Source organism: Equus quagga, chromosome 1 (genome assembly GCF_021613505.1).
Source record: "Equus quagga isolate Etosha38 chromosome 1, UCLA_HA_Equagga_1.0, whole genome shotgun sequence".
NCBI lineage: Eukaryota > Metazoa > Chordata > Mammalia > Perissodactyla > Equidae > Equus > Equus quagga.
Genome location: NC_060267.1, coordinates 16,829,463 through 16,843,600, shown reverse-complemented (window position 1 = coordinate 16,843,600; position 14,138 = coordinate 16,829,463). Strand labels below are relative to the sequence as shown.

Genomic DNA, 14,138 nt, shown 5'->3' with positions numbered 1-14,138 from the left:
AATTTAACAGAGATGCTTCCTGAGATCAGATTGGAAATGTCCTTGGATTCGGCAATATAAGTTATTGAGAACTTAAAGACATGTTTCAGTCCAGCGTAGGGATGGATGCCATATTGAGTGGGAAATGGAGACAATGAGTGTAGACTTCTCATTCAAGCTTCTTTAAGGAAGCTTTGGGCGAATATCAGCATTTTTATAATCTGGGGGTAGGGGAGCCCAGAAGAAGGGGAAGTGGGGGTAGAAAATGGAGTAGGATAGAAAAGAAAATAGGGCACAATCATGGAAGATGTGATGTCTAACAGGAAAGGGGCACCTTGTCCCTCAAAATGTCAGGAAAATAGGGGAGGGTGGATGTGGATAAGTTTGTAGATAGGGAGAAGAGGTTGAGGAAGGTGACGCTAGTTTTCAATAATGTAGGAAATTAAAAATCTTATTGAAGGGAATGGGAGGTTGAGTAGGGGGTTTAAAGAGAATATTGACAGTTTAGAATAAGTATTAAGAATGGGAGAGGAAATTCCCCTCATCAGATTCACTCTACTTATTAATGAAGTCCCAGCCCTTCAGCATGGCATTCACAGCACCCCAGCCTTTCCCCTGGACTCCAGTCACTGTGCCCCTTCAAGCGCCCTGTACTTAACCCAGAATGAGCTCCTAGATGCTTCTCACACATGGTGTTTGTTTTCTACCCTCTGTTTAGCTCCAGAAACACCCTCTCTAAGATGCCCTAGTTTTCCATCTCTGAATGTCCACATCATACTTATTCTTCACATATTTATCTCAAGAAAACTTCCCTAACTTCCCCAATGGAATTATCATTTCACCTTTCCATTATGTTTCATACATCTCTCTTTATATGTTGCTTTTTACTGTATATGGTATTATATTTACTTATGTTCATATCCTTTCGTCTCTTAGAGAAAGTCCTAAAGTCAAGGCCTGCTTCTTTGCTCATGGCAAGCATTCAGATATTTGTTGGGAAATGCATGGAGGACTTTTATAAAACTGATTTAACTCCTTCTGGGGCTTCTCTGTGGCCTGGAGCCATCTCTGTCTCACCTTCACCACCCTTTCTCTAGTTCAGCCTCTTTTGGGGAAAAGTATGATTGCAGCTTTGTTGTAATCCAGCCCTTATCTTGAGAGCCATCACTGAGCTGGTTAATGAATACCTTAGTGCTGTTAACACTTTGCTGTTGAATGGCCTCTGATTAATCTATAGGCTTTAGCACAGAGTTGCACTGATTGCTCCCTAGCTCAAAAAATAAAACTGGGCTTCTTAGATGTCCTGCTGTGCATTAAAATGTTCACTTCCTCTAATTTCCCCATCTGAAAAAATTGTAGATTCCTAGAGGCCATGGATGACTGCCAAGAAGCCCCACACGGTAGTAATATTCTTTGTCCCAGGACTGTCCTGCAGTTTCTCTGAGTTTATCTGAAAGAGTGACTGAGGAAACTGAGACCTAGAGAGATTAACTAATTTATCTGAGATTACTAGCTCGGAAATGTCAGTCAAGATTGCACCTTCTGACTGCAGAGCTTGTGGAGCTAAAGGCTACCCAAAGTCTGTCGCCACTGGTCCCCGCTCACCTGCACACGTACGTGGTCATCTCTTCTTTTGGCCTAACTGTGAATGTGGCTTCATCTCCCAGGGCAGTTCAAGCATATGTCAGCTCCCTTTACCACCAGAGCTGAGACCCTTTTAAAACATCTGCCCAACCCATCGCCTGTCTGTTTCTCTATAAAATTACTGCTGTGTTTTTAGGGCTTTGGACAATTGATAAATATTAGTTGAGTCCATTTTTGCAAGATATTTTAATTATTCTGTTGCAGAAGTTCTCAAACTTTTTGGTCTTAGGACCCCCCTTATAGTCTTAAAAATTACTGAGGATCCCAAAAAGCTTTTTTAAAATGTGCCTTTAAATTATCATATATATATTATATAAATTATACAAAATTATACAAATTATACAAATTATAATTAAGAAATGTAAAAATATTTACTGATTTATTTTAAAATAATGATAAACCCATTGTGTGTTTAACACAAATTGTACATATTTTTGTAAAAATTAACTTTTACAAAACAAAAAAATTAGTGGAAAAAGTGACGCTGTTTACATTTTTGCAGATCTCTTTAATCTGTAGTTTAAGTATAAGACAGCTGGAATATACCTGCTTCTGCATTCACTTTGTCATGATATGTTTTTTCTTTTGATTTAAGTATTTGAAGAAAATCTAGTTTCATACAGATAATAGTTGGAAAAGGAAGGAATATTTTAATAGCCTTTTCAGATAATTGTGAATATTCTTCTTTGTTGCGATTCCAAAACTGGACAGTGGTAGTTTTTTAATGGTTAGTTGTAGTGTGGGATCCGATATCAGTAACTTGGTGCTGTGTTACATTAAAACTCTCTGTTGTATTTTGCACCATAGATTTTTAACTCGTGAATGATTTATAGCATCAAGCATTGATCATTTAGGCAATCCCGGGTCACTGAGTTACACAGATCTTCCAAGTACTGACACACAATATTAAAAATTCACGTATGTTATTATCACTACCAATCTCATCAGAAAAGTCTTTAAATACTGTGAAACTGCCAGGCTCACAGAGTTCAGTGTGTACTTGTGAGAGAATGAGAGTGATAAAGGCAGATATCATCTTAGTATTACTTTGAAATAATTCTGACCGCATGAGCCCCCCTAAAAGGATCACAGGAACCCCCAGGAGTCTTTAAGAACCACTGCTGTATTGGAAAGAAAAAGTGAAATATGGCATGGAAATAGAACATTTAAATCACCAATTTATCACATTCTAAACATCCCAGTCATTGTGAAGCCTCATCTCAACAGACAGCTGCCATGAATACCTGGAAATCCCCAGTTAATTTTTCTGTGGGATGTAAGAGCCACTCCCTCGAATCAAGAACACCTCGGGGCTAATCTCCCAAGCAAACACCTGGACTTAAGATGGCTTTTAAGTTAACTGTGATGTGACTGCCTGAAAAGGACCAGAAGCTCCTGGTTGGTTGACAGGAAAGATTTTGAAAACAGGAAGTAAGGCCTACCCATCTCAAAAACTAGTCTGGATCCCCAGAGTTAATAGAGTCATCGGTTCTGAGTCATCACTGAAACCCTCTGGTCCAGGGAGGGTGAGACTGGGGAGGGGCTGGGGCGGCCGCCCTCAGGATGCATCTCCTTAGGGAATGGGCTAGATCAGGGTGGGATACTGGGTTCTATGAGAAATGGAGCAAGTCATCTCTTCTCCTTCATTTATTTCAGTCAACTCTTTTGCCAAGAATGGAACAAGGAATTAAAGAATAATAGGTAATTGTTTCCTTTTAGTGTATATTGTCTCAGGATCCTGATTTCTAAGCATTTGTAGGTCGCCGAATTGATCCTCATCTTCCTTATCACTTTCCTGTCAGTTAGGAGTAGTCTTGTGTATTAGAGCTCATATAGTCTGCCATGTTTCCTCAGAGGCTACAAGTTTCAAGAGATTAGGGACCATGTTGTATGTCTCGTTCACCATTGTATCCACATCACTTAGCGAACAATAGATATTTAATGATCGTTTGTCAAATAAATCAAACCTCCTTCCTAACGTGGGGATCTAATGTACCAGGCAGTTTCAGCACCCAGCATTAGCCTCATGTAAAATCACGGACTCAGTCCAGGGAAGCTTGCTAGGAAAAGTGAGGCAGTGACCCAAAGCAGGTATGGGACAGTGCTATAGAATCCAAATACATGTTGATTAAATTAAACATTGTACCTACGATATACAGGAGATAGAAAGGTGAATGAGGCAGTATGTCCTTAAGGAACTTGTCATTGGTTAAAAAAGAAGAGATAGGGGCCAGCCCGGTGGCGCAGCGGTTAAGTGTGCATGTTCCGCTTCAGTGGCCCCAGGTTCGCCGGTTCGGATCCCGGGTGTGGACATGGCACCACTTGTCAAGCCGTGCTGTGGTAGGCATCCCACATATAAAGTGGAGGGAGATGGGCACGGATGTTAGTTAGCTCAGGGCCAGTCTTCCTCAGCAAAAAGAGGAGGATTGGCAGTAGATGTTAGCTTCGGGCTAATCTTCCGGAAAAAAAAAAAAAAAAAAAAGAAGGACAGAGAAAGTATGGATACAAAGAACTTTATGTAGTAAAAAGTAGAACATAAGTACTCTGAAAGAGGGGCTCTGTGCTGTGGGAGGGTTAAGGAAGCTTGAAGAGGAAGAAGCTGAAGGGCTTGACCATGGAGAACAGAGAGGATTTCCACAGCTGAAAATGGAGTATGCCCTGGAAATGGAGAAAATAAAGACCTGAAGGCAGTGTGGCTGAATGGTAGGGTATGTGGAGGAAAGAGTGAGGAATAAAATGGAAAAAGTAAATTAAGGTCAAAGCTCGGAGGATCTTGAATGCCATTCTTAGGACGTGGAGTGATGACGTTAAGGGTGATCATGAGTTTTAGCCGAGGAGCCAAGGCCTGCCTGAATCTTGTCTTGTCCTGGCCGTATTTGTGTCCATTGAGGCCCTTAAGAGAGAGAGATATGCCCAAGCACAGTTAAGTGACATCTAGGCTTATCCCTGAGCCACAGTGTTCTATGTTAAACTGCAGTGAATATGTGGGTGGAAGCTTAAGGATGCTTCCTGTCCCCCATAAGCCCAATCCCGGGATCTTACCATATTAATCATGGTTTTTATTTTCTGTGTTTTATGATGCTTAATATTTTAGGAGCCTTGCTGGCTGGGGAGAGACTCCCTCCTCATGCTAGTTTAATTCTTAGAGATAGTAAACAACTTGCCTGGAAGTGTGCCTTTCATATGCACATCAACCAATCCAAAACCTGTCTCGCCAACCTTCTCCTTTTCTCTAACTCTCACACAGCAAGCCAATATTGCCCCTACCCTCAGTCACTCCAGGGCCAGGTGCTAGACAGCTAGGACCACCCCTGTAGCCCCGAGTCTGCCTGAAGTTCCTCGAACTATCCAGTCCTAAACTTGCTCAAATGTGCTTGTTCTGCCTCACCCATTGGAGACCACAGGAAAGGCTCTGGGCCGTGCTTTCCCCTCACTCCTTCTGCCTCCTGACTCACCCTTGTAGCTCCAGGAGCCCCTGCGTGGCATGCCATGCCGCCCCTTCCCTTGGGATCTATAGGTAACAAACTCTTCTTTCAAAGGCAGTTGTCTCTCTCACCTTACCAACCTGATTAAAACAAAATCATAGGTACATTTTACAACGCTTACACCATCTTCTGGCCAGCTGCATCATTTAAAGTAGTGCTTCTTAAACTATCTGTGGTGAAGGACCAGTTTCTGTTTTTCCCAATTCTTCATGAACTGATACAATTGTAAAATATAATACCAATAAGTTTCTAGAAAAAATTATCACATTTTTTTCCCCAAAGGTTGGCACCTGAGCTAACATCTGTTGCCAATCTTTTCTTCTTCTTCTTCTTCTTCTTCTTCTTCTTCTTCTTCTCCCCAAAGCCACCCAGTACATAGTTGTATATTCTAGTTGTGAGTGCCTTTGGTTGTGCTATGTGGGACACCGCCTCAGCATGGCCTGATGAGCGGTGCCATGTCCATGCCCAGCATCCAAAGCAGTGAAACCCCTGGGCTGCCGAAGTGGAGTGGGCAAACTTAACCACTCGGCCACCGGGCTGGCCCCATATCACATTCTTGTATGTTGTGACAATGTCTAATTACTCTAAAAGTTTCTAAATGCTTCTCTCAGATTTTCTACTTGTCTCATTGCAAACCAGTAGCGGGTCAAATACTAGCATTTGTCCATGAATCACACTTTGACCACTGGTTCAGGGGCGTGAATCAGTGGGGGGGGGGGGGGGGGAGAGGAATAGCAAGCAGTGAGCTGGAGGAGGCCCTGATCCCTTTATGAACCCAACAACGTGGAAGAAGGAAGTATAAGAGCCGGCTACATGTGTGCGCTTTTAACACAGTGACACCATCCTCTCGTAAATGAGACTCAGGAACATTCTGGAATCTAACTAATGCAGCTGCTCTCTGGGGAGGGATAGGGCAGAAGAGCAAAACAAGTCAGAGAGATGGGGAGAGGGGTCAGAGGTGTTACATACCTGCATCCTCTTTTCTAGAGGCCTATAGACAGCATATGATATATATTTAACAATGACATTTATATAAAATGATCTATGTTTAGTGGTTTTCTTGATGTGGCCCCCAGTGATCAAATTCATTTATTGTCTCAGAGATTTGTGCATTGCTTCAAGCCAGGGCAGGAAAAGACCACATAGAAAGGGAAATATAGGTGGGAGAATGGCGTATGATGGAACTAGAAATATCCAAAGAAAATGTACCAGTCTGGGCACAGGAGCTTTACACATTATAGCAAGAGACTGAAACTGGAAGTATTTTGAGTCTAGAACCAGAAATGGAATTCCAGGTAACAAAAAGATATGAGTGGAAATGTTAAAGAGGAGCCCTACAGCTCTTCCAGGGTTATCATCGAAAGTATTATTTTAAAAGGTTTATTTAGCACTTATATGCATTATATTGGCAGAGTCCCAGCCCACAAAGCACTTCCACAGTGGAGCCATTTTACACGAGGGTTAAGGCCTAAACTTTAAGGCAGAAGTCTCATATGGTTAATTATTTTGAAAAGTCCTTCACAGTCATAATTGGGCAAACTGAGTATCTCAGGGTAGTAAGGAGGGTTAGCTAAGGTCAGTTGTTTGTCAAGTTTCTTTCTCTTAGGGCAGGACCCCAAAAACTGGGGGTGTATCCCCTTGGGGCACTTGAAGACTTTCCAAGCACAGTTTTAAGGAAGCTGATTCCCAGCTCTTTAACTTACACATTCCTGTGCCCAAGGTTAGCCCTGCGGCCCAGAGTCACACGGTGCTTCTTCCTATTTCCCTTTCACAGCCAGCCTTCTCCCACTTTACAAAAGGAAGGCATACCTGTCCCTCATCCCCAGTCTTACGTGGTGCATTGCCCTGAGCTATACAAATCCTTGTGGTGCTGAACAAAGGGACAACTGAAAATATCAGTGTCTGAAGTTTTCTTTAATCCAGGAAGCGTAAATCCATTGTAAGGCTTTATGAACTTACCTCTCTCTTACATACTTCTGTTAGGAGTAAAACACAGAATTATAATCAGGGGTGTTGGGATGTTTGAAGTTCAGGAGCCACGTAGTTGTCACTGAGATACATATTAATACATTTATTCAAAATGAAAAATTAGGGGCCGGCCCGGTGGCGCAGCGGTTAGGTTCGCACGTTCCGCTTCTCGGCGGCCCAGGGTTCGCTGGTTCGGATCCCGGGTGCGGACATGGCACTGCTTGGCAGCCATGCTGTGGTAGGCGTCCCACGTATAAACTAGAGGAAGATGGGCGCGGATGTTGGCTCAGAGCCAGGCTTCCTCGGCAAGAAGAGGAGGACTGGCAGTAGTTAGCTGAGGGCTAATCTTCCTCCAAAAAAAAAAACAAAAAAAACAAAAACAAATAAATAAAATGAAAAATTAGGTCATGCTTTTTCCAGTGAAAGTAAGTCTGATTTTTCCAGTTGCTTTAACAGTGAGGACATTACAAATTTTCATAAATTAAATGAGGTAAATCTGTGGCTTTAAGGTTTTGATGAAAATATCTTTAAAGCATGTGATAAGATAAAAACATTTTATTAAAAAATGTTGGCAATGATGTATAGAAATTAACAGCATTTTGATTATTCCAACCTTTTCTGTTGGGTTAACTAAGGTTCTTTTAAGTAAAAGTAACCCGTATAATTATTAGTAAATAATAAATAAAACCTTTCTGGTATCCACAGAAATCAGGGAGTGGAATGCTTCTAATAACTAGATAATAAATCCTTTGGCAAGTTGGGTGGTTTTCAGTTCTTTCAACAAACTCGAAAGCAAAACTAATTTAATTGTCAACCAATAGATTAAAATAAATTTTGCTGATAGCTTACTATGTGATTTTGGCATATAATTTGGAAGGAGTTCAAAGAATTGAGTGACATTACTATAACAAAATTCTTTGGTTCCAAGATACTACGTATTTATGTGAATAAGGTTTCTCAGCACTCAAAATCTAATATTAGAAGGGAGGGAGTTGATGTTGAGCCATGTCTCATTCTAGTAATAAGCAATACCATCTACAAATATTTAAACACCAAAAACACCAATTGAAAGAACAAGAACCTCATCCATCTCATTAAGAGATACATTTTAATAAAATTTTCTTTTTAAGCTTAGTAATTGCTTATAAAATGTATAACATATTTTTATATCTTGATCAGTTTTATTAATAAGAATTGTAAAAAAAATTTAATCCAGGAGAGTTTTTAAAATTTCTTACAGACTCATGGTCAGAGGAAAATTTAAAAATTTTTGAAGTATAGTTTATCATTTTTGTTGCAGAAAAGTATTCAGAGGTGGTCAATAAAACACATTAAAGTATAAAATATATATTAGCATAAAATTCTCTAGGGAATGTGGAATGGAAGTATGAGTTGAAGCAGAAAAAGAAATGAAAAGTTGCTAAGTGGTAAAGGGGAGTTTCATTTTAAAATAGTGCTGGGAATTACATAGTTTGCAAATATTTAAACTTTTGATGAAAAAAATTTATGTTGACTTTAAAATGGAGTGGGAGGGGACATAAATAATTTTCAACTGAAAAATAACTCTTGAAGACCACTGTTGGCATAGTACTTGACCTCCAGGGCATGTCCTCATTGAGAGAATGGCAAGTGATACCCACTTTTAGATTCTCTCCTTTTTGCCAAGTGTGGCATAGAGGCTAACTCGAGTAAATTAAAGGCACATTCCATGTGAGCCCACCGTAATGAGAAATAGACACACTGCTGTGTTTCCCAGTAGATTCACCACGGAGAGCATGAGATAAAAGCATCGTTTCAATGCATGAGTGAACAGTGAGTAGAATTTTTGAATGGTTAACTGGTCAAAGACGGGTATATCTCAAGGGTATGGGGCAGGGAGAAGTGAGTAATAATGGATGTTGAACAGTAGTAGAAAGTCAGCCTCCAGAAGTGCTTTCTGGAAATGCTGGTGGTCTGACAATGGGAAGGCAAGGATGGAGCCAGGTCGGGGAAGTAACAGCCTTTGCTCAGCCTATAAGGGGTCAGCTTCCCGTCTCACGCCTGCCCCTCTCTCTCTCTTGCTGTCCCTACAGTCACTGCTCAGCATTCCGGGCTCGCCATTCCTCTCCCGCCACAACAGCAAAAGCAGCATCTTCAGCTTCAGGGGGCCCGGGCGGTTCCGGGACCCGGGCTCGGAGAACGAGTTTGCGGACGACGAGCACAGCACGGTGGAGGAGAGCGAGGGCCGCCGCGACTCGCTCTTCATCCCGATCCGGGCGCGCGAGCGCCGCAGCAGCTACAGCGGCTACAGCGGCTACAGCCAGGGCAGCCGCTCCTCGCGCATCTTCCCCAGCCTGCGGCGCAGCGTGAAGCGCAACAGCACGGTGGACTGCAACGGCGTGGTGTCCCTCATTGGCGGCCCCGGCTCCCACATCGGCGGGCGGCTCCTGCCAGAGGTGAAAATAGATAAGGCAGCTACTGACCACAGTGTAAGGAAGTAAACAAGTAGACCGAGGCTAGGCATGGCAGTCCTCCCTCCCTCTTCTCTCCCTGCTCTGCCCATTCCACCTGGTCTCTCCCAGGCTCGGCCTGACTCTTGTTTCTACCCCTAGCCGTTTCCGTTTCCTCCCTCCTGGTTTGGTTCTCTTTCTCTCTCCGTGTGTTCCCCTTCACTTTATTCCTGGCTCCATTTCCCCCTTCTTCCATCTTCTGACTTTTCCCTTCCTCCCCATCAACTCTTTTTATTTTACCTCTTTTCTTTCTCGCCGTCTTTGCAAGTCCGTCCGCCTCCCTGTCCCTCCGCCCACCTGCTCTGACTGAATGCCTCTGGCCGACGGATCCTGCCCGGATGGAATGGGGATGGCCTCCTGCCACCACCAGTGACCAAGTCTGAGCGGGTTTGGAACTGCCATTGCTTCTCTCCCCGCCCCCCACGTCCTCTCCTCTTAGGGAAACAGCTTGGAATTTAAAGCACCTTTCTATTTAAAAAAAAAAAAGTGATATAGTTTTGAATAATTTTCCGTCTCCTCTACAAGAATGAGATGGGATTTTTCCAAAGACAAACGCGTGTAGCTCATGCTGAGGGTGGGAGGTGTGCACCGGGGAGAGCCAGGCACCGGAGAGGTTAAGGAAACCAACGCACAACTGGACCCAGACGTTCCAGAGGGACTGAAATGGAGATAAATCAAAGGAGGCAAAAGGAGGAGGTTGGGGCAAGAACACATGGTGTATGGGGGAGGAAGAAGAAGAGAAGCAAAAGATGAATTTGAAATGTAATCAAATGTCAGGCTCTGGAGGAGTTGCGTGTAATACCTTCACGAAGTCACTTGTCTAGGGGTTTGGAGAAGGGCTCCCCTCTTTGGGAAAAGCCATCTCTTAACATTTCTTTAAATTCTAAGCTGTTTACACCTTTTTTCTAGTTTTAAATTGTTATAACCTTAATGATCCTAATCCTTCCTCCCTGTAATTCCTTAACTTTCCCCAGTCCCTCCTTAGCTGGTATAAGCTCCTTGAGATAGCATGTCAGACCGTTTTGTTTTAACACCTGAGTTTCCTCTAACACAGCATGAAGATAGCCAATTCTTTAATTAGCATGATGCATGTGTGGAGGAAAACCGGACGATCAAGGGTGGAATTATTCAGAATGATCTGTTTTTAGCATTTTAGGATGGTTGTTGACTGTACAGATTATTCAAAAGGCAGTTAGGAGGTGTTTGACATCGTCTTTTCCCTCCCTGCCTTTTTATTTAAAAGCAAAATACTTTTCCCCCTTACATTTGTATAGTTCTTTACAAGCTACAAATCATTTTTACATGCATTATTTAATTTGTTCTAAATACGGATTTCGTGAGGCTGATGAAGTAGAGTTTATTCTTCCTGTTTTTGAGATGGAGACACAGGCTCAGGGAATTTGTGCTCCTTGAAGTCACACAGCTCATCAGTGATAGAGCCAGAATCTTAGGCCTTTCAGAAACCTCGTGTTTCTCAGCTAATTTTAAGGTCTTTTCTGCCTAGGCCATTGCTCTGCTGGGGAACCGTAATTTAAGATCAACAATAATAAGAACAATAACTATAACAGTGGTTCCAGAGTTCCCCCCAAACCAGATAGTTGGCCACAAATGTTATAGATGATATCTTTATTTTAAATAAGTCGTAAGGTAAATTTTGGGCTCCCCAGTTAGATAGATGATTATATTCTCGGAAAAAACAGCTGGTATCAATGGAGAATGAGGGATGGGTGCGCATGGACGGTACAGTTGGGGCAACTCAAATGTTGAGAACCAAGTTAAATTTTGATATCCTGGTAGTTTTTAAAAATATTGAAGCCAAATAATACATCTTGCTATTTCTTTGAAAAGAAGGTATTAGGAAGGTGTCCAGGAAGAAGGAGCTTGAACTTCAGCTGAAGGCAGATGAGCAGGTGTGGGGTTTGTTTTCGTTTCTTTCGCAGCTTCTGTTATACTGTGTGGGAGACAAATTGGAGAGGCAGTTGAGCAGATGGCTGTGGAGTGTAAGGCTCTGCACTGCCTTATACTGTGGCCTTCAGGGTGCTACCTTCCAGTTTGGAGGGCCTGTAAGCGCTTAGGAGATCCTTTGCAGTGGTCCCAAGTGATGATAACGACAGACTGGAGGATTCCCAAGGCCAGGAGGCCAGATCCCAAAGTGGCAGCGAGGTGAGGTGGGAGGACTATCTCATTCCCAAGGGCTTCACAACTAGGAAAAACTATTTTGTTAGAAGCCATAAAGAAGCACTTGCTAATTGATAACAATATGAGGAAATAGCTAAGTTGCATTAATAGGCCAAAAAGACAAAACCAAACCAATCCAGAATGCACACAGTTTGCAGACAGAATGACACCAGAACCCCATAGAGACAAGCTGCGTGCAGAAAGAAGATGAATGACTAAAAGTTAACAGTAGTTGCCGTTGGGAGGGGAAATTATTGGTGACTTGTTTCTTCCTTACACTTTCCTGTTTTTTACAGTGGGCATAATAATTACAGCTTAGCATATCGAGTTCTTACTATACCATGCTAAGCACTTTGTATGCAGGATCTCATCTAATTCTTATAACTACCCCATCTGGAAGGTGGTTTTATCCTATTAACAGATGAGACTCAGAGGTTTCATGACTTGTGGAAATGGAACTTGAAGCAAGGTCTTCCTGATGCCAAAGAGAACTTCCTGACCACTTAAAGATTGGCTCCTTGGGGAAGTGGGAAAAAGTCATTTATCATAGGAGGACACGATATATTAATGTCATATTCAGCCCAGGCTACATGAGCCATTAATACCTCTTTGCGCTAGGATGTAGCGACTCTTCCTGTCAAACATTTTGGATGTGTCTCTAGCCACGGATTAACTTGTCTTCGCCTGAAGCGTTAGAGTGCTCCCAGGCAGATGCTCAGGCTTTGTAGGAGCCGCTGATGGTCAACAGGTTGGTCGCACACAATATTAATGCTTAGGTTATGCCACATCTGTATTTTTTTTCTTCAGGCTCAATTTAAGAAATATAATATTCCCCATGGAAAAAAGCTATCACCTCATTAGAGCCTTATTGAAAACTATTTCACATCTTCATTAATTATTCAGTTGTGATTGAATGGTGATGATTTTTTGATAGTTTGGAAATTTTCACTCTTGCTTTTTGCTGAAGCAGAGGATCAGGGGACTTTTCCCATGTCTTCATCTCTGAGCTGGCAAAATAGGTGAGAATCATGGTTCTTCACTCAGAGAGTAAGCACGTGCCTCTGACCATCCGAAAGTCACACGTAACTCAGAAAGCATGTTCTTTAGCTTGCAAGTGTACAAGCATTATCTCATTTACTGCTCACAACCCTACTCTGTGAGCTAGATACTGCTGTTGTCTGCATTTCACTGAGGAGGAAACCAAGGCTTAGAGAAATAAAATAACTTGTCCAGGATTGCACAGTAAGCAGCAGAGTCAGGATTTGAATCCAGGCAATCTCACTCCGGAGCATTAACCGTTAACCATGACACTCTCCTAACTAAAGCTCAAGTGCTTTACTTTATTTACTCACGTGATCCTGGGAAATTAACCTCTCTAAGCCCTTATCTGTGAAAAAGAGGTAAAAGGACCTTTGTTATAGGGCTATTGTGAAAATTAAATGTAATAACATTTGTAAAATGTGGAGCACACTGCTTGGCCCATTTCTTAGTATGCAGAAAGCCAGTTTCCATTCCTTTCTGTATACTTTTTTGGCCTTTTTAGACCTGAGAAGTAGACAGTGGGGTTTCTGCTGAATTGCTTGACTTGGAGAGCGTCAGATTCCTTTTAAGATTCTAAAGATCCTTTGTCTGAGAAGGAGAAATTATTGTAAAATTATTTTAAAGCAGAATACTGCAAAAATTTGAGAAAGGCTTGAACAGGAGATAAATGGCTAGGTTCTAAGACCGCTTCTAAAATGCTCTAAACTTTAATTCCAAAAGGTGACTGCCTGATAAATTTGCAGTTATGTATTTCCACGTGAAAGCAATTTAGAATCAATAACAAGCTGAGCCTCCCTAGGCAGATCTATAGAAATGTGGTCAGAATCTGCCATCTGCAGATGTTTCAGGATGCCTCTTTGAGAAGGGAGCTACAGTTTAGGAGGTTGGGAGTCAGTGGCTAAATGCCCTAGTAAACTTTGCGTTTGAGTTAAGAGAAATGGAACAAATTCGTACTGGGTTTAACATAATTAAGGTTCTCAGTTGCTTCCCCTGTTACTGATAGTTTTGTACCAAGGCTCCTTAGAGGCTGAATTTTAAAAAGGCAGAGGCTCCTGACTTTAAAATGTTGTTCATTCTCCTCCTCCCTCCCCAACAAAACGAAACAGAACAAACAAAAAGTATACACCTCCATTTGCCAAAAAAAATGACCTGAAGAGACAAGGCAAGGGAAAGAAAGAATATGTGATCTTTCCTCTGGTCCTCGAGTCTCAGCCTGATTGAAAGAAGACATCTTCTCCCCACCTCCCAGGTAATAAGAATAGGGCAGCTGAGCAAATAGCAGAGACATACCTCAGAGAATCCAGGTTCTAGAGCAGAGCGTAGCTGAAAGGTAGCTATGAAGTTGCTTTACGTG

General features: G+C 42.2%; 1 protein-coding gene across 11 annotated transcripts in view; it reads left to right on the top strand.

The window, feature by feature from the left end:
* SCN8A (sodium voltage-gated channel alpha subunit 8) overlaps positions 1–14,138 on the top strand; it is a 115,539-nt gene that overhangs the window by 44,942 nt on the left and 56,459 nt on the right. For 7 of the 11 annotated variants that reach the window (XM_046664094.1, XM_046664058.1, XM_046664068.1 and 4 more), the window contains one exon: positions 9,149–9,544. In XM_046664094.1, the coding sequence (XP_046520050.1) occupies positions 9,149–9,544 (396 nt within the window). The remainder of the gene's footprint in view (positions 1–9,148; positions 9,545–14,138) is intronic. The other 4 variants (XM_046664104.1, XM_046664077.1, XM_046664111.1 and 1 more) reach the window with 1 other exon arrangement.